At 44.9% G+C, this 21,319-nt stretch overlaps 1 protein-coding gene across 1 annotated transcript in view; it reads right to left on the reverse strand.

Moving 5' to 3' along the window:
• Positions 1 to 1,364: 1,364 nt before the first annotated feature.
• LOC144684244 (inositol 1,4,5-triphosphate receptor associated 2-like) overlaps positions 1,365 to 21,319 on the reverse strand; it is a 65,535-nt gene continuing 45,580 nt past the window's right edge. The window contains exons 7-10 of the mRNA XM_078547883.1: positions 17,373 to 17,433; positions 14,011 to 14,064; positions 9,877 to 10,035; positions 1,365 to 1,588 (exon numbers count right to left, since the gene is read on the reverse strand). Coding sequence (XP_078404009.1) covers positions 1,393 to 1,588; positions 9,877 to 10,035; positions 14,011 to 14,064; positions 17,373 to 17,433 — 470 coding nt within the window. The 3' untranslated portion in view covers positions 1,365 to 1,392. The remainder of the gene's footprint in view (positions 1,589 to 9,876; positions 10,036 to 14,010; positions 14,065 to 17,372; positions 17,434 to 21,319) is intronic.

Consider the following 21,319-nt stretch of genomic DNA (forward strand, 5'->3'; position numbering starts at 1 on the left):
TCTCCACCTATAAGTCAAGGACAGCAGATGCATGGGAACAGCACCACCTGCAAGGTCCCCTCCAAGCTACACACCATCCTGACTTGGAACTGTATTGGCATTCTTTCACTGTTGCTAGCTCACAATCCTGGAACTCCCTTTCGAACACCACTGTGGGTGTCCCTACACCACATGGACTGCATCTGTTCAAAAAAAGCAGCTCACCACCATGTTCTCCAGGGCAATTAGGAATGGGCAATAAATGTTGGCCTTGCAATGCCTACATCCTGAGAATTAAATAAAATCTTCATACAACAAGTTAAGCCAATAAAATAATGGATTTTCTCCAGTACCCAAACAGGTAGGCACCTCATGGTCATATTTAAAATGCAAAGGTTTTTCCCACCCACCTTTTAATTATTCAACCCATTTGTTAAAAATCATATCCTTAAAATGGATACAAGTTTAGTTGACAGCGTGGGACAGATAAACTATTAGCAATGATGATGCATGCTAATTAACAAAGGAACTTACATAGTAACAAAAACAGAAAATGCTGGAAAAACTCAGCAGGTCTAACCACATCTGTGGAGAGAAAAAAAACAGTTAGCGTCCGTACATACGAACTCGAAACGTTAACTTTTTTTTCTCTCCACAGATGTGGTTAGACCTGCTGAGTTTTTCCAGCATTTTCTGTTTTTGTTACTATGTAAGTTCCTTTGTTAATTAGCATGCATCATCATTGCTAATAGTTTATCTGTCCCACGCTGTCAACTAAACTTGTATCCATTTTAAGGATATGATTTTTAACAAATGGGTTGAATAATTAAAAGGTGGGTGGGAAAAACCTTTGCATTTTAAATATGACCATGAGGTGCCTACCTGTTTGGGTACTGGAGAAAATCCATTATTTTATTGGCTTAACTTGTTGTATGAAGATTTGAAATGATGAGGGTCTTCAGTTATGTGGAGGGATGGAAGAAGATTCAGGGGAAATTTAAAAGACATTCTTAAAATTATGAGGGTTTTGATAGAATAGATGGGGAGAAATTGCCTCCAGTGGAAGAAGGATCTATAATCAGAGGACACAGATTTAAGATGGAAGATAAAATAAAAATTATGAGCAGGAGGAAGCCATACGGCTCCTCAAGACTGCTTCACCATCCATTCAGACCATGACTGATCTTCGATCACAGCTCCAATTTTCTCCCAATCCCCATATTCCTGAATGCCAAAAATCTGTCGATCTCTGTCTTGAATATACTCAATGACTGAGCATCCACAGCTCTCTGGGGTAGAGATTTCCAAACAATCACAACTCTGAGAAGAATGCTTTTGTTGTTTTTGGCAAAAGAAAGAAAGGGAAGATGAGGAGACTTTTTTTTAATACAGTGAGTTGTTTTGAACTTTTTTTTAATGAGTAAGACTGCCAGTTTCTGTCGATTTATTTGTTGTGCTGTGATCCAAAAATTGTATTCGTTCTTTGCATACCAGTTCTTTACAGTGTGTCTGCAGCTGACAAACTTTCTCCTGTGCATATCTTCCTGTGTTCTTTGCTTCTTCCAAATCTTCCACCATAGTTTTTACACTGCGAACTGTCCTTTGAGAACTGAAAAAACACAACACACAACTTTATTATGTTACAGTTTGAAAAAAATTTTTTGACACTGTACTCCCATCCTGCACTGAGTTGTGGGTGATGGTCCAAGACCCAGGACAGCCATCCCTCTTGTGTGAGCCATGGATTAGATGGGCTACCAGAATATAGGTTTGTCCAGTTCTGTGCGGGGAGGATAGATTGACCTTGGAGGGGATGCAGCGCACATTCACCAGAATGATGCAGGGCTAAAAGAGTTAAATTATCAGAGCAGGTCGCATAGACTAGGCTGGTATTCCCTTGAGCATAGAAGATCTAATTGGGATGTTTAAGATGATCAAAGAAGTTGATGGAGAAGTTAGAGAAAAAAAAACTACTTATTCTGGTGGGGGAGTCCAGAACAAGGGGGCAAAACATTAAAATTAGAGCCAGGCCTTTCAGTAGTGATGTCAGGAAGTACTTCTTCACACAAAGGTAGTGGAAATCTGGAACTCTGTCCTCCAAAAAGCTGGGGGTCAAATGGAAATGTTGAAACTGAGATTGATAAAATTTTTGTCGGGTAAGAGTACTAAGGATTATGGAAATAAGATGGATAGATGAAGTTATGATGCAGGAAAGTCATGTTTTTTTTTAATAGTGGAACAGGCTTGAGGGGCTGAATGGCCTCCTTCTAGTGAAGTTACTCTCTGATGAGGAGACTTCAACTAGGTCTCCATTTCTTTCAGTTGCTGTTGAACCTGTTCTGCCCTCCCTTTCAATTAGTGTCACCTGTGTCTCAGTGGGTAGCACTCTTGCCACTGAGTAAGAAGATCACGGATTCACGATCCATTCCACAGACTAGAGCACGTAATCCAGATTGACAATCCCAGTGCCCTACTGAGGGAGCTCCGCACTGTCGAAGGTGTCGTCTTTTGGCTGAGATGTTAGACCGAGGTCCATCTGCTCTCTCAGAAAGATACAAGATCCTAGGGCACTATTTCAAAGAAGAGCAGGAGGGTTCTCTTCTGTGTCCTACCCAATATTTATCCCTCAATCACTATCAATAAAACATTACGAACATACAAATTAGGAGCATAAGTATGCCATTTGGCCCCTCAAGTCTGCTCTACCATTTGTTGAGATCATGGCTGATCTGATTGGGGCCTCTACTTTCCTGTCTACCCCCTATACTCTTTGACTCTACTTTGAGTCAAGAATCCATCTCTAACTAAGTCTTAAAAATATTCAATGATCCAGCCTTCACTGCTTTCTGGGGAAGAGAATTCCACAGACTAATGATCCTCTGGAAAAAAAATTCTCCTCATTTCCATCTTAAATGGGACACCTCTTATTTTTAAATTGTGTCCCCTAGTTCTAGTCTCTCCCACATGGGAAAACATCCTTTCAGCATTCACCCTTTCAAGTCCCCTTAGGATTGTATATGTTTCAATAAGATTACCTTGCATTTTTCCAAACTCCAATGAATACAGGTTCAACCTGTTCAACCTTTCCTCATTACACAACCTCATCATCCCAGGAATCAGTCGAGTGAACCTTCTCTGCACTGCTTCTAATGTAATTATTTCTTAACTTTCTTAACTAAGGAGACCTAAACTGTACACAGTACTCCAAATGTTGTCTCACCAATGCCCTGCACAACTGTAGCAAAACTTCTCAATTTTTATATTCCATTTCCCTTGCAATAAACAACAACATTCCATTTATTCCATTTGCCTTCCTAATCACTTGCTGTACCTGCATTCTAACTTTTTTGAGTCATGTCCCGGGACACCCAGATCCCTCTGTAAGCAGAGTTCGGCAATCTCTCTCCATTTAAAGAATATGTTGCTTTTCTACTCTACTTGCCAAAGTGGACAAGTCCACATTTTCCCACATTGTACTCCACTTGCCAAATTTTTGACCACTCACTTTACCAATCTATATCCTTTTGCAGAATCTGTGGGCGGAATTTTCCATGCCCTTTGGCGTTGGGTGTCATGGCATGACTGAGCAGGCAATATGGCAGGAAGGCCAAAAATCAGTGTCACAATGTTGTGAAACCAGTTTATAATTGTCTGCTCCGCCCATCAATGGCGGGCCACATTTCCCACCACCGCACATTGGGACCATCATAGGCAAGGCTGCACTGCGGTTGATGGTAGTGCCGAGGAGATGGGGGTGGAGGGAAGTGGCCACGCATTAGGGAAACCTTGTATAAAGTGGCCATTCCTCTGCAGCTGAGACAGCTCAGATGCAGCCACATTGACATGCCTGGAGTGGGGCCTCTACCTTATTTGCCCACTCAAGCAACGCAGAGGCCTGAAAGTGCCACCAAATGCTCCTGAGCTTTTCACCCCTCGGACACAGACTGCAAACTAATTAGCATTTTAGTGGACTGCAGAACAGTTGGGTGACTGGGCACATTGTACACTCTCCTTGCTAAAGTTGGCCATGGAACAGTCACTGGTGGAGGCGCTCACAGCCCCTTGCAGTGTCATCATTCCGGTTTGGACCAATCTTCCCCATGGTTCAGGCTAACAGTGCAGCCTTGCAGTGCGGGTTAGGAGAATGCCTGTGCCTGAGCTGAGAGCACAGCATGCAGTCCAATGGGCAAAGCTGCCGCCAATTGGTCAGGTGGAGAGGGGCAGAGGTGGGTGGGGTTTCGGGCAGCCATGCAGCGCACTAAACTCTGGCTATCCAAGTGGTGGCCAGCACTCTCTGGCATGCGTTAAGGGGCCTTCAGACTTAACCAAGAGAGGTTCATAGTACACCCGAGCTAACCCACGTGACTCTCTCTTTCATCCTGTAGGAGAAGTACATCAGGAGCATGGAGCCTAGTGAACTAGCTGTATGCCTCATGACTTACAGAGAGTGGAGACAGAGAAGCAGAGAGCGACAGAGGCTTCTGGCTGGGCAGAGGGAGGGGCAGCACCCTCAAGAAGAAGGGGCAGATGGTCCCTTGCACGCCGCTGAAGATCCACTGCCAGCCTTCACCGGTCAGCACCTAGCTGGACCCAGGGTCTATAGATGGCACTTGTCATTCCTGCAGATGACCGAGAACCAGTGTCGCTGAAGACTACGCATGTCCAGGGAACTGGTTGGTCACATCTGCTACCTGCTGCAGGGTTTGGGCCACGGGACATGGAGGGCATCCACTTCCAATGGCCATGAAAGTGACTGCGGCACTCAATTTTTAGGCCAGTGGCTCCTTTCAGGGCTCCGCAGGTGACCTCTGTGGGATATTGCAAACCTTCACCCACAAATGCAACCGTGAGGTTACGGACGTCATCTCACAAAGGCGCACAACTTTGTGCGTTTCGCCAAGGATCACTGGCCAGCTGAGGCAGGCGTGCTCGGGAGGTCATAATAGCTGCTAGGTTCGTGGAGGATGATGATGACATGGAATGAGGAGACACCTTAGATCCTCGCATTGCATCTGTGAATGTTTTACTCCTGTCTGGCTGTTAGCAGAGCACATACCTTCTGTGATAAGGCTCCTGTCGTGGAGACGCAGGAGATGCCCATAGTCCCTACAGTCCAGAAGGATGATGCTGACATGCAGTGGGGACACTCCATAGATCCTCACATAGCTTATGTGAATGTCTGACTCCTGTCTGGCTGATGGCACCTCACTTGCACTTGTGAACTGGGTCACATGGACATGCAGCAGGGAAACTTTAACTTCTCCTGATCCTATGGCATCCTTCATGAGCTGAGCCCTTCAGAACCACACTATCACCAGAGATGAGGGCCCGCTGCACCTCAAAGGCGCTGGCAGCACACAGGGAGAATGATGGAACTCTGTGCTGCCGGCCCAGGACATTCTGGCAACAAATGATAAGCCCCATCAAGGTGCAGGCATGACTGATGTGACCAGTGACACTGACCACTGCTGCCACTGTCTCCCAAGCCAAATTGGGGATGTTGCTGCCCCTCCTGTGGCCAGAGTGGATTAGAGGGCATCACAGCGGCCCTCCACGCTATTCAAAAGGCATTCCAGGGACGCGTCACTGAATTGTTGGGGGGGGTGGGGGGGGGGGGGGGGGCGCGGCTGCAGTCTTCTTGTCTTTCGGGGCCATGTCTTTTGTGCAGCAGTCCTGGACTGGAAGCACTGAGAGGTGTGTGCGTGGCTGCACTTTAAATATGGTGCCCAGTGTGAGGAAGCAGTGAGGTGACGGCGTGGTGGGCAAATCGGAGGTCGCCTGCCAGCGAAACGGTGTGTTTCCTGAGAATGCATGATTAATGAGGTGGAATTTGGATGATACAGTGTGAAAAGCCGCCATTGCGGCTGACAGGTAAGACGTTCTTTTCCCCGCCTGCTACCACACTTAATGCAAATCTGGGACGATTCCGCCCATTGTGCTCCTGGCACAACTTGTCTTTCTATCTTTGTATTGTCAGCAAATTTGGCTATATTACAAACTCTCCCGTCATTCAAATAATTAATAAATATTCTAAATAGTTGAGGCCCCAGCACTGATCCCTGTGGCACTCTACTCATTACATCTTGCCAACCTGAAAATAATCATTTGTTCTGAAAATAATCAATTTATTCCTACTCTGCTGCTTATTAGCTAACCAACCCTCTATCCATACTGATATGTTACTGCCTACACCATGCGCTCCCATTTTGTGTGGCACCTTGTCAAATGCCATAAAAACAAAAAAGTACTGCGGATGCTGGAAATCCAAAACAAAAACAGAATTACCTGGAAAAACTCAGCAGGTCTGGCAGCATCGGTGGAGAAGAAAAGAGTTGACGTTTCGAGTCCTCATGACCCTTCAGCAGAACTGAGTAAAGTTAGGAGAGGGGTGAAATATAAGCTGGTTTAAGGTTGTGGTGGGGGGGGGTGTGGTGGGGGGAGAGAAGTTGGGGGCGGGGTGGTGGTTGTAGGGACAAGCAAGCAGTGATAGGAGCAGATAATCAAAAGATGTCACAGACAAAAGGAACAAAGAGGTGTTGAAGGTGGTGATATTATCTAAGAAAATGTGCTAATTAAGAATGGATGGCAGGACACTCAAGGTACAGCTCTAGTGGGGGTGGGGTGGAAAGACTGACAGGGTATTACAGTTATAGATTTAAAAATAATGGAAATAGGTAGGAAAAGAAAAATCTATATAAATTATTGGAAAAAACAAAAGGGAGGGGGAAGAAACGGGAAGGGGGTGGGGATGGGGGAGGGAGTTTAAGATCTAAAGTTGTTGAATTCAATATTCAGCCCGGAAGGCTGTAAATTGCCTAGTCGGAAGATGAGGTGCTGTTCCTCCAGTTTGCGTTGGGCTTCACTGGAACAATGCAGCAAGCCAAGGACAGACATGTGGGCAAGAGAACAGGGTGGAGTGTTAAAATGGCAAGCGACAGGGAGGTTTGGGTCTTTCTTGCGGACAGACCGCAGGTGTTCTGCAAAGCGGTTGCCCAGTTTGCGTTTGGTCTCTCCAATGTAGAGGAGACCGCATTGGGAGCAACGAATGCAGTAGACTAAGTTAGGGGAAATGCAAGTGAAATGCTGCTTCACTTGAAAGGAGTGTTTGGGCCCTTGGACAGTGAGGAGAGAGGAAGTGAAGGGGCAGGTGTTGCATCTTCTGCGTGGGCATGGGGAGGTGCCATAGGTGGGGGTTGAGGAGTAGGGGCTGATGGAGGAGTGGACCAGGGTGTCCCGGAGGGAACGATCCCTACGGAATGCCGCCAGGGCGGGTGAAGGGAAGATGTGTTTGGTGGTGGCATCATGCTGGAGTTGGCGGAAATGGCGGAGGATGATCCTTTGAATGCGGAGGCTGGTGGGGTGATAAGTGAGGACAAGGGGGACCCTATCATGTTTCTGGGAGGAAGGAGAAGGCGTGAGGGCGGATGCGCGGGAGATGGGCCGGACACGGTTGAGGGCCCTGTCAACGACCGTGGGTGGAAAACCTCGGTTAAGGAAGAAGGAGGACATGTCAGAGGAACTGTCTTTGAAGGTAGCATCATCAGAACAGATGCGACGGAGGCGAAGGAACTGAGAGAATGGGATGGAGTCCTTACAGGAAGCGGGGTGTGAGGAGCTGTAATCGAGGTAGCTGTGGGAGTTGGTAGGCTTGTAATGGATATTGGTGGACAGTCTATCATCAGAAATTGAGACAGAGAGGTCAAGGAAGGGAAGGGAAGTGGCAGAGATGGACCATGTGAAAATGATGGAGGGGTGGAGATTGGAAGCAAAATTAATAAATTTTTCCAGGTCCCGACAAGAGCATAAAGCCGCACCAAAGTAACCATTCTTAATTAGCACATTTTCTTAGATAATATCACATCTTTAACACCTCTTTGTTCCTTTTGTCTGTGACATCTTTTGATTATCTGCTCCTATCACTGCTTGCTTGTCCCTACAACCACCCCCCTACAACTTCTTTCCACCCCACCACCCCCCCCTCAACCTCAAACCAGCTTATATTTCACCCCTCTCCTAACTTTACTCAGTTCTGCTGAAGGGTCATGAGGACTCGAAACGTCAACTCTTTTCTTCTCCACCGATGCTGCCAGACCTGCTGAGTTTTTCCAGGTAATTCTGTTTTTGCCTTGTCAAATGCCTTCTGGAAATATAAGTACACCACATCCACAGATTCCCTTTGTCCAAGTTGCTTGTTATTTGCTCAAAGAACTACAATAAATTAGTCAAACATTATTTCCCTTTCAGAAAACCATGTTGACTCTGCTTGATTACATTAAGATTTTCTAAGTGCCCTGCTATAACCTCCTTAATAATAGATTCCAGCATTTTCCCTATAACAGATGTTAGGCTAACTGACCTATGGTTTCCTACGTTCTGTCTCTCCTTTCTTGAATATAAGAGTTGCATTGCTTATTTTCCAATCTGGTGGCATCTTTCCAGAATCTAGGGAATTTTAGAAAATTAAAAGCAATGCATCTACTGTTTCAGCAACCACTTCTTTTAAGACTCTAGGATGAAGTCCATCAGGACCTGGGGATTTGTCAGCCTTTGTTCTGATAATTTTCTCAGTACCCTTTCTCTGGTGATTATAATTGCTTTAAGTTCCACCCTGCCTTCGCCTCTTTATTTATTATTATTTCTGGGGTGTTATTTGTGTCTTCTACAGTGAAGACAAACACAAAACATCTGTTCAATGCATCCGCCATTTCCTTATTTTCCATCATTAATGCCCCTGACTCTCTCTCTAGAGCTCACTTTAGTTTTATCCTTTTCAAGTACCTGTAAAAACTCTTACTATCTGTTTTTATTTCTAGCTAGCTTTCTCTCATACTCTAATTTCTCTCTCTTTATTATTCTTTTAGTTATTTGTTGCTGTTTTTTATATTCTGTCCAATCTTCTGACCTGCCACTAATCTTCACAGAATTGTACACACGCTTTTTCTTTTGATTTGATACTATCTTTAGCATCCTTAGGTAAATATGGGATGTCCTTCCCCTAGAGTCTTTCATTCTCACTGAAATGTATGTTTGCTGAAATATCTCCTTATATGTCTGCTATTATATCTCTACTGACCTATCCCTTAACCTAATTTCCCAGTTCACTTTAGCCAGCTCTGTCTTCATACCCTTATTATTGCCTTTATTTATGTTTAAAACACTAGTCTTAGACCCACTCTTCTCTCCCTCAAACTGAATGCGAAATTCTACTATGTTACGACCACTTCTACCTAGGGGCACCCTTACCACAAGGTTATTAATTATTGCTGTCTCGCTGTACATTACCAGGTCATCTTCCAAGCTACCTTTGCCAATCTGATTCATCCAATCTATATGTAGATTAACATCACTCATGATTATCGCCGTAGTCTTCTCATAAACCCCCATTATTTCTTCCTGTATACTATGTCCTACAATGCAGTTACTATTCAGGGACCTATAAACTACTCCCACAAGGGACTTCTTACCTTTGCTACTTCTTATCTCTACCCAACCTGATTCTACATCTTGATCTTCAGAATTAAGGTAATTTCTCACTATTGGACTATTGTACTAACAGAGTTACCTGACCACCTTTCCCTAGCTTCCTCTCCTTCCAAAATGTCATGTACCCTTGAATATTCAAGTTCCAGCCTTTGTCATCTTGAAGCCAGGTCTCTGCAGCCATTAACAGGTCATTACCATATTGCTGTCTGTGGGAATTTGCTTTTACAATGTGGCTTCAGCATTTCCTACATTACAACAGTAACTACACTTCAAAGGTATTTAATTGGCTGTAAAGTGCTTTAGAGGCCCCGACGTTGCCATATATGCTATAGAAATGCAAGATCTTCCTTTCTTACTTTCAACCTAATATAGATTCCCTTCAACTTCAGAATGGAATCTTTTTCCTTGATGTACCTCGTCAATTGGTCCTTCAGCTTTGAGAGTTCTTTCGTCAGCTGCAAGTTTGTGTCATCTGATATCTCCATGGCCTTCTGGAGGCTGGCATTTTGCTCTCGCAACTTCTGGTTTGCATATTTCAGATCGGCAACATCACTGATTAATTCTTTGGTTTCTCTTCAAGGAAATGCAGAGAAATACATGAACAATTAGACCACTAGTGAAACACCTGCGATAGTACTCAAGGTTACTCAGAGGAAATTATTTCATTTAGGTTTTACAAAACACTGATTAGGTCTCAGCTAGAGTATTGTGTCCAATTTTGGGCACCACACTTTAGGAAGGATGTCAAGGCTTTGGAGAGGATGCAGAGAAGATTTATTAGAATGGCATCAGGGATGAGGAATTTCAGTTACAAGAAGAGAGTTGGGGAGCTGAAGTTATTCTCCTTGGACCAGAAAAGATCAAAAGCAGATTGGATAGAGGTGATCAAAATCACAAATGGAGGAAATAAAGAGAAACTGTTTTGACTAACAAGAGGGTCGGTGACCAGGACACAGATTTAAGGTGTTTGACAAAAGAATCAGAGGTGACATGAGGAAACCTTTTTTTTTGCACAGTAAGTTGTTATGAAGCAAATTCAACTGTAACTTTCAAAAGGGATTTGAATAAATACTTGAAGGTGAAAAATATGCAGGGAAATGGGGAAAAAGCAGGGGAGTGGGACTAAATGTTTCATTCTTTCAAAGATGGGGCACATGTACAATGAGCCGAATTGTCACCTTCAGTGCGTAACATGCTATGCCCTTCAGGCAATGCATTGCAGATCTTAACAACTCATTTTGTAAATAAATTTCTCCTCATCTTCCCCTGGTTCTTTTGCCAATCATTTTAAATCTGTGCCCTTCAATTTCTGGCCTGCCTGTCACTGGAAATAGTTTCTCCTTATTTACTCTATTGAAACCCACCTTAATTTTGAACGCCTCCTTGAATTTCCCTTAACCTTCTCTGCTTTAAAGAACAAGACCAGCTTCTCTGGCCTCTCCACTTACTTGAAGTTCCTCATCCCTGATTCCATTCTTGTAAAATTTCAAAGAGAGTACAGCAGTAGTTATTTTACTAGACGAGTAATCCAGAGGCCTGAACTAATAACCCAGAGAACATATGTTCATCCCACCATGCCAGTTTGAGAACTTGAATTCAGTTTTTAAAGTTCTAGAAATAGAAAGCTGGGATCTGTAAACGTGATCATGAAGTTGTCAAAATGTCTTAAAAACCCAACAGGTTCACTAATATCCTTAGGGAAAGAAATCTGCCATCCTTACCCAATATGGGCCTATATGTGGCTCCAGTCTCACACTAACACGGCTGACTCAAAACTGCCCTCTGAAGTAGCCTAGTAAGAGACTCGGTTGTATCAACATAAATAAGAGCATAAGAAATAGGAGTAGGAGTAGGCCATTCTGTTCTAGAGCCTGTTCTGCCATTCAATATAATCATAGTTAATCTGACCTTGACCCCCAACTTCACTTTCCTGCCTGCCCCCCCACCATAACCTTTGACTCCCTAGTAGATCAAAAATCAGTCTAAGTCATCCTTGAATATTGTTATAAAACTCATACTTTAACTCAAAAATGACTTTATTTATTGAGTGGATTGAAACGACCAGATAAGTAAAAAAGAATGAACAACAGGATTTTAAATGACTTAAACAGCAGCCTCTAAGATGGCTGAATATTTGCATAACTGTACCCTCCAAATTCCAAAGCCATTTAAACGATGTCAGGTTGTCTAAAAGTAGCCCACCGGAGACAATCAACTTAGATGAGTGTGAATGACCTATCTCCTGAACCTTTCACAAAACATTCAGACATCACCTATGTATTCAGCTGGGTGTGGACCAAGCCATTAAACGCAAATAGTTTGGACAATGGACCCTGGCTCAGAAGGGAACTCCTATGGTCATAAGCTAATTATTTATAAACAATGGACCTGGGATCAACTTGCTATGACCATGTTTGGGTAACTGTTCAGTTTGTGAGGAGATCATGTGATGAGCATACTAACCCTCTTTGTGTTTTAAGAAAATGCTTTTCTCCAGGCTAGTCAGAAGATGATAGACAGTTTGAGTGTGAGAACATCCTGAGTGGGCACTCCCTTTCTCTCCAGCCATCCTGCAAGCTTGTTTAACCAGCCACACGCTGTGGACAGCATCTTAAAAATCAACCCAGCTGCGGTTGAATCCAGAAGAAAAGATAGAAATTGTCAATCAACATCTTAAATCGGCCCCGACACAGAATCCGGAAAGACCATCGAGCCCATGAAACCACCTAAGTCATCAATCTACAGGATCTGTATACAACTAACTTTCTTTTTGGACCCTTAAACAATTTAACCTACCCTTCCACTTTGTAACTTACTTCTGTGTGTGTGAGTGTGAACTCTTGAATGCATGTGTGAGTGAGAGTTGGAATGTTTTTATTATTCTATTGAGATCGGGTGTTAAGTATAATAAATCCTATTCCCTTCTCTTCTAAAAACTTACAATAAAACCTGTCTGTGCATGTCTTTTACAGTCATTGTGCTTAGACAGTTAAATACGCATTGAATTGGCAAGCAAATTCTTTAAATAAAAACACTTGCTGCAGTCAACAAAGGAGTGGAAAAAGAGGGGAGCCATTCCGTCACTTCTCACCTGACCATAAAAATATATTCTCCTGCCTCTGGGATGAAGAATTCCATGGGTTAAAGGCCCTCTGAGAAGAAATTCCTCCTCATTTCCCTCTTAAATGGAGACCCCATATCCTTAAGCTGTGCCCCCTAGTTCTAGATTCCCCCACAAGGGGAAACCTCTTCTCAGCATCTGCCCTGTCAGTAAGTTCATCTCTCATTCTTCTAAACTCTAATGAGTACAGGCCCTCATAAGACAACCCCTTCATCCTAGGGATCAACCTAGTGAACCATCTCTGAACTACCTCCAATGAAAGTATATCCATCCTTAAATAAGGAGACCGAGATTAAATGCACTACTCTAGGTATGGTCTCACCCACGTCCTGTACAATTGTAACAAAACATCCCTATTTTCATACTTCAATCTCATGCAGTAAGGCTAACATTCCCTTTGCCATCCTGATTATTTGCTGTACCTAAATGCTAACTTTTTGTGATTCACATATGAGGAAACCCAGATCCCTCCATATTAAAGCATTTTGCAGTCTCTCTCCATTTAAATAATATTTTGCTTTTCTATTCTTCTTACCAAAGTGAACAACCTCACATTTTCCTTCATTATACACCATCTGCCAAATTTCTGCCCGCTCACTTAACCTATCTATATCCCTTTTCAGGCTCTTTGTGTTCCCCTCACAACTAGCTTTTCTATCTATCTTTGTATTGTCAGCAAATTTGGCTATAATACACTCTGTCCCTTCATCCAAATTATTGACATAGATTGTAAATAGTTGAGGCCTCAGTACTTATCCCTGTGCAGTTGCAATACAAGTAATGCACGTGTTCAATTTCTATTTTCCAATCTGACTCTCATGATAGCAATCTGCACACAGGCTGCCCAGATTAATATGTAGCTTATGGCACTGATTACGGATGATAAAGACAAAGGTAAACAACAGCTGTAAACATGGAATACAACATCATCCTGACGAATAGCACGGCGTTACAGCTAGCACTAGTTACAGTTTGCCAACCTGAAAATTACCCATTTATCCCAACTCTGTCTTTCCTGTTAGTTAGCCAATTCTCTATCCATATTGCCCCCAACACCATAAGTTTTTATCTTGTGTAGTAACCTTTTATGTGGCACCCTATCAAATGACTTTTGGAAACCCAAATACATACCCAAACCCAAATACAGGTCCAAGGGACTTGTCAGCATTTAGTTTTCCTGGGCCTCAATTTTACCCTCCCCCACCGGCGGGTTTGTAGGCAGGGGATAGCATGAAATTGCACGGATGGGCTTCCTGCCCACCCCAACCTCTCCGCAACTTTACGCTGGGGTGGGTGAGGCCTAGGGCAGGCCACAAGCCCTTGCCCCAATTGAGGTGCTAAAGTGGCCAATTACTGTGAGGAGCATCCTATGATGTTGTATCTGATATAGAGAGGAGCCGATCCCAAAACTCCATTCAATTTCTCACCTTCTGGAAAAAGATCCAGTTCTCTTGGTAAAAGTCTGATCACTCTGAAAGTACCTGCAAAAACAGGACAAAAGGTTGCTGAGTAAACAAGATAGAAAATGAAAAATACACATTAATTTGAGAACTGTGGGATAACAATGTTTCAAAGAGGAGCCATGTTGATCTAGATTAGGTTAAGGGGAGATTTGTTTGAAGTGTTCTAAATTGTGAATGGTTTCGATAGAATATGAGAAACCGTTTCCAGTGGCAGGAGGGTTAGTATCCAAAGGACACAGACTTAAGGTAATTGGCAAAAGCACCAGTGGGAGATGAGGAGGATTTTATGCAGTGATTTGTTATGATCTGGGATTCATTGCCTGAAAGCATGGTGGAAGCAGATTCAATAATAACTTTCAGAAGGGAATTGAATAATACTTGAAGGGGAAACATTTGCAGAGCTATGGGGAAGTGGGATTAACTGAATAACTCTTTGAAAGAGCCAAAACAGGCACAAAAGGCTGACTGGCCTCTTTCTGTGCTAAATTATTCTATGATTCTATGAATTGAGTTCCGATATAATAAACTGTGTACCAAACGTCATTACAATCTCAGTTTAACTGTTTAAAAAGTCCCACACTGGTGGTACCACCCACTGCACGGAAATGTCATGAGTTGAGCACGTGCATTTCTTTGATTAGTGTCCTCATTCAGTTTCACAATCAACAACACCTAATGGCATGAGCTGCGAGAATGGCAGCTAATACATATGTCAGTAATGTGATGTAGGGTCTCACACATCAGAGGGTGAATTAAGGGACAATTCATAAAAATGTAAAATGGTACAGCACACAAACTGGCACAACACTGAAACTGGCAATCTGGTCAGTCAAGAGCAATAACTTGCACTTACATAGCACCCTTATAACTAGGTACTGAACTAAGGAGGAGAATTGGGAAGAGAAGTACTGACTAAAACTTACTCAAAGAGGTTGGTTTTAAACAGCATCTGAAAGGACAAAGAAGGGTAGAGAGGCAGACAGCCAGGCAGCATTGCCAGGTAGATGCCAATGTGGAAAATTACCCAGGTATGTTCATTCCTCAAAAGCAGGACAAATCCAGCCCGGCCAAATACCGCCCCATCGGTCTACTCTCAATCATCAGCAACGTGATGGAAAGTGTTGTCAATGGTGCAATCAAGCTGCACTTACTCAGCAATAGTCTGCTCACTGCCACTCAGTTTGGGTTTTGCCAGGGCCACTCAATTCCTGACCTCATTACAGCTTTGGTCCAAATATGGACTAAAGAGCTGAACTCCAGAGGTGAGGTGAGAGAGACTGTCCTTGACATCTAGGCAGCATTTGACCGAGTGTGGCACCAAGAAGCCCTAGCAAAACTGAAGTCAATGGGAATCAGGAGGGAAACTCTCCAGTGGTTGGAGTCATACCTAGCACAAAGGATGATGATTGTGGTTGTTGGAGGTCAATCATCCCAGGACATCATTGCAGGAATTCCTCAGGGTAGTGTCCTAGGCCCAACCATCATCAGCAGTTTCATCAATGGCCTTCCCTCCATCATAAGGTCAGAAATGGGGATTTCTGGGGATGTTCAGCACCATTTGCAACTCCTCAATTACTGAAGCAGTCATTGTCCATATGCAATAAGACCTGGACAACATTCAGGCTTGGGCTGCTAAGTGGCAAGTAGCATTCGCACCACAAAGGTGCCAGGCAATGATCATCTGCACCAGGAGAGAATCTAACCATCTCCCCATCACATTCAATGCCATTACCATCACTGAATTTCCCTCTATCAATATCCTGGGGACTTACCATTGACCAGAAACTGAACTGGACAAACCATATAAATACTGTAGCTACAAGAGCAGGTCAGAGGCTGGGAATTCTGCAGAGATTAAGTCACCTCATGACTCCCCAAAGCTTGTCCACCATCTACAAGGCACAAGTTAGGAGTGTGATGGAATACTGTCCACTTGCCTCGATAAGTGCAGCTCCAACAACACTCAAGAAGCTCAACATCTAGGACAAAGCAGTCCGCTTGATTGGCACCCCATCCACCACCTTCAACATTCATTCCCTCCACCACCGACACACAGCGGCAGCCGTGTGTACCATCTACAAGATGCACCTGAGCAACTCACCAAGGATCCTTTGACAGCACCTTCCAAATCCGCAACCTCTACCACCTAGAAGGACAAGGGCAGCAGATGCATGGAAGCACCCTTGCCTGCAAGTTTCCCTCCAACTCACACACTATTCTGACTTAGAACTGTATTCCACTCCTTCACTGTCACTGGGCACTGGAACTCCCTAACAGCACTGTGGGAGTTCCTATACTACATGGACTGCAGCAGTTCAAGAACACAGCTCACCACCACTTTCTTAAGGGCAATTAGGGATAGGCAATAAAGTCTGGCCTGGCCAGTGGTACCCACATCCCATGAACAAATAAAAAAAAAAAGAGGTTTGGGGGGATAATTTCAGAGCCCAGAGCCAAGCAGCTGAAGGCATAGCTGACAATAGTGGAACAAATAAAATTGGGGATGCTCAAGAGGCCAGTATTGGAAGAGCTCAGAGACCTCGGAAGGCTACAGAAATTGGTATTAATTCTTCAAAAACCTGTTGTAGTGTAAAAAAATTCCTTTTATTAGTTTCTCAGTTCATGGTAAAAGCATTTTGCATTTTTAGAATCCTTGTAGATGTGTTGACACATTTTTAAATTGTGCAATAAAAGGTGCTTTTTTTTGACTATAATGTGGTGCACCTCCCTGTATCTGGCTAGAATAATCTATCTACCTAAACCAAAACTACTGATAGAATCATAGTATCTTACAGCACAGAAGGACGTCATTTGGCACATGGAGCCTGCACTGGCTTCCAATTATTCCCACTCCCCTTGCTCTTTTTCCAAGGCCCTGCAAATTACTCCTGTTCAAATATATATCCAATTCCCTTTTGAAAGTTATTATTGCTTCTGCTCCCACCACCTTTTCAGGCAGCACATTCTGAATTCCCTTCATCATTTTAAGAGCCTAAATCATATTCCCTCAAACATTGCCCTTCTGCAATGAAACCCAGTTTCTTCGCCCAAACTAAAAGTCTCCAAGACCAGTTAAGAATATCCCAGGTGTGGCCTCGGATATCCAGATCTCAGTCCTGATTCTTCTCTGTCAGGATTGTAAGGAGAGGGCTATGAGATCAAGACAAAAGAGATAAAAGAGATCTTTTCCATTTTGCTGCAAACACATGACTAAAATAACATAGGATTCTTCATCTCTTCAAACAAAAGTACTGATATATGGAGACAGTTTATAGACGTTTTTCCTGATTTTACTTCTAAAGCCTTTTGGTTGACGAAGTACTTACACTTTAGAGCTGTCCATTTCTTCTTCCAATGTCCCTGGCACCACAAGACAAGTTTCCTCTCCTGTTAAGAAAAAAAGGTTATTAAAATTCAGAGGAGACACTGAACCATAAACTTCGAATGAGTTTGCACAAATCAAATAGTTCCTGGAACTTGTCCTAAAAACATTTTGGTATGACAGTTCATAAATCACTGAAATTATATCCTTCAAACAGAAATTGGCCAACCAGACTATGTAAACATCACAATCTAAGATCTGGCAACACTGCTTCTTTCATGCGTTGTAACTATGGCAAGCAAATTAATCCATTTACTATTTATTACCAAAATGTTTTATATTTTGGCCCCACACAAATCTGTGCTTGATAGCAAATTCATCCTTCGTGGAAAAATTATTTTCACTGATGTAAACAAATCTGTGAAGGTGGCAGGATAAGTTCATAAGGCTGGTAGAAAAAAAGCTTACCACATCCTGGGCTTCACAAACAGAGGCATGGGGTGGAATTTTCTGTTACGGAGATTAAGTGCGGTGGCGGGTGGCTCTTGCGGCATGTTTTCCATGGGCGGTGTGGCAAGAAATCGTGCCTGATTTCATGTTCGGAAGCTCATCAAATATGCATCAGCGAGTAGTTCTCCAAATCACATGGCGGGATGAGCAGTGATTCATCCACCCCACCATTGCCTAATGGGGTCGAAGGTCCGGGAACCATATTTAAACACCACACAAATACAGACATTACTCTCAGGATGCCAACTGTGTGCAGGAAACATCTTGATATGGCTCCACCGAAGAAAAAACGTTGCTCCCAGGTTCGGCAATGGTTCCCTTGAGGCCCTCATCCGTGGAGTCTGCCAGCACCGGGATGTCCTCTAACCCAAGGGTTGGCTCCAAGAGGCACACCATTCTCACCTCGCTGGCCTGGGAGATGGTTGCAGCTCATCAGGCACCCACCTGAGAAACGCCATCCAGTGCAGGAAGAGGGTGAACGATCTCATCCACTCCGCCAGGGTAAGTCAACCTTCAGCTCACTCCAATCTCACACTCTCATAATGGCATCATGCACTCAAAGGGTTATGCTGCTCAGGGATCTCACACAATATTAGCAGGGTACACATCAGCACTGATTGTCTCACAGACACTTTAGCATCACCAGCATCTCATCTTTCATGCTGCACAAACTCCAACCTCAGACCTTACTGGGGAGGGCTCAGCACACACAGCAGGCATGCATGCTTCCCAATCTCTCCTCCATCTCTTCTCATCACGTTCCATTCCATTTATTGTCATGCAGGCCAAGCTCACCCACAACTGCAGGGTGATATCCCAGTTGGGAGGAGGGAAGGGAGACAATCCAGGAGCTGTCCCACTTTGAGGAGGGTACCGCCGAGCTGGCAGGCGAAGACAAAGATCGCTCCTGTGGGGAAGGTGAGATCGGCCTCTCCAGCGAGCCAGTACTGATGAGCCCTCCATGAGTTGATCACATCCTGGTAATCACAGCGAGTGACATACTCTGCCTGCTTATGAACTAAATCTATTTTCTCTCTCTTACAGGCACAAGCAGGCCCAGGCAGAGCTCCAGACCAACCATAAGCGCCAGCCCCCTGGCCACCTCAGAGGAGGATGCATCAGATGAAGAACCATCACTGCATTCACCTGCACTCTCCACCAGCGCAGAGACACACACCCAGGTGAGTCATGGATCTAGAATAGGCTCAGGATCACATTCTGGGGAACACCTCCCTGACACATCTCTGCAGGAGTCCAAGGCAGTGACAGCCCAGGTTTCTGGTACTTGGAGGACTGTTGGACATCAGACACCCACTGAGTCTGAGCCAGGCAATGAGCCTTTGCAAGTGTCAGTCTCTAACATGCTGGAAATGCAATGACAGATGGCAGAAAATCAGGTAGAGTTGCGAGAGGCAGTCAATAGGCTAGAGCAAAGAATGGAGGAGCCCACCTGCATTCTGTCTGATGTTGTGGCTCCGACGTGTGAGCGCCTTGAGATCACTGATGAAAGGGTGGCAACTGCCTTGGAGATCATGGTCCAACAGATCCTGCTGGATTTGCGCTCGTACTTGCACTCTATTGCTCTAGGCATTGGTGGGATCCATCAGTGGCTACGCGAGGAGGGGGTTGCAGATCACCTTGACCTTCCTCCAGGAGCCTCTTCTCCTCAGGGAATCAGGCAGGGGCCCACAGGCACTCATAAGGAGGAAGACCGGCAGCTGGAGACTCCAGGCCACCCACCTATGTGACTCCAAGAGTATCCAACTGATCCCAATCCCCTCTGCCTGTGACCCCATCACGTCCAGCTGCACAGGCAGAGGAGGGTGCACCTGCTCCATCGCAGGAGATCCAAAGCAGGCAGGGGCCCTTCAGCTCTCGGCCCTCTAGAGGACGCCCAGAAAAGTCATCAAAGACAATAGGGCATAGCAGTCAGCAGGTTGCCTCCTTCTCTGCTGCTGACGTCAGGGATGCACTAAGGCGTAGCGTTAGGGTTAAAAAAATTATGAAACTTTGAATACCCGTGATCCAAAACCGATGTCAATCACTGTATATATCATGTGCCTGTGGAAATACATTTGCTGTTCATGAGAATGGTCTTGTCATTTGAAAGCATCATGCATATGAATCTACGTAGCCTCCTACTGCGAGAGTGAGCCATGCTCCCATTCAGTGACCAACTCCCTTTGTGAGCCTCACATTCACGTCCGCTACGTTTCACCCGACAGCCGCAATGGTGGCTTCTTATGCCATATCGTCCCAATCCCGCCACATTAATTATGCATGCCCAGGAAACATGCCATTTCATTCAGTGGCAGCGGTGGTCAGTGCCAATGGCCTGCAAAAGAGGACAGCCACCTAGTGCCGCAACAGGATGAATGATCTCATTTGTTCCTCCAGGGTAAGTTACTCTTCTCATCACTCTCAACTCACATGCTCACAAACCCATCACACATCCATAGGGATCTCACACCTCAAGGGACAACGCCACTAACTCTCACACACACCCTCATATCTGCCTCAGGTTCATATCCTCTGGGGCTCATGGCCTCATCCCATCCATGTCTTCGCAAACCACGCAAACATTCCATGCAGTGCCATGTGTCCTGCTCACGGTCTCTCCATCTGTTTTCATGTAGGGGGAGCCTGCTCACAACAGCAGGGAGAGGTCCCAGACCAGGGGCGGAGTGGCCCACATTTATCCCTTCACTCAATCTGAGGACTGTGCCATCGCGGTGACTGGTGAGGATGTGGACCGTGCCCGCGGTGACGGTGAGGTCGGCAGCAAACACTTTTGTGAGGATCCTGCACCATATCATCCCTCTCTCAACGCAACTGAGTGCTCTCTCTCCTGCTTTTGACTGTACTACCATGCACCAATTATCTCTACTTTGGTTCACAGGGAGCTTTGCCAAGCAAACGACACCCTCAGCCAACCAGTCCCTCAGCTCCATCCACGTCCTCACCTCCAGCCAAGAGGACTCCTCCTCCATTAAAGAGCAGAAAGTAAGTAACCTGGAAGACCCATCACAGCACTTACCCACACCTTCCACCAGTGCAGAGACACACACCTCAGTGTAGATCTAGAGCGGGCTCGGGTTCACGATCTGGTGGTCAACACATGGACATGTGTCCACAGCAGGAGGAGGCAGGTTCAGCTGAGCTCCCTGGCACTCGTAGGACTGCTGGGGAAGAGGCATCTGTGAGGTCCAAGTCAGATGGTGAGAGGGAAACGGGCACCTTGATGTCCCTCCAGGTGCTCCATCTCCTCAAGGAGTCAGGCCAGGGCCCTCTAGCACCTGAAGGGAGGGGGAGCAGCAGCTGGACACCCCCTGGGTCATCCACTCAGGAATCTCAGAGGCCGTCCTCTCTCTCCAAGTCCCCTTTGCCTGTGACCTCCTCAGCTTTGCCCTCTGTCACTGCAGAGGAAGCAGTTGGCCCACA

This window comes from Cetorhinus maximus, chromosome 9 (assembly GCF_964194155.1).
Source record: "Cetorhinus maximus chromosome 9, sCetMax3.hap1.1, whole genome shotgun sequence".
Classification (NCBI taxonomy): domain Eukaryota; kingdom Metazoa; phylum Chordata; class Chondrichthyes; order Lamniformes; family Cetorhinidae; genus Cetorhinus; species Cetorhinus maximus.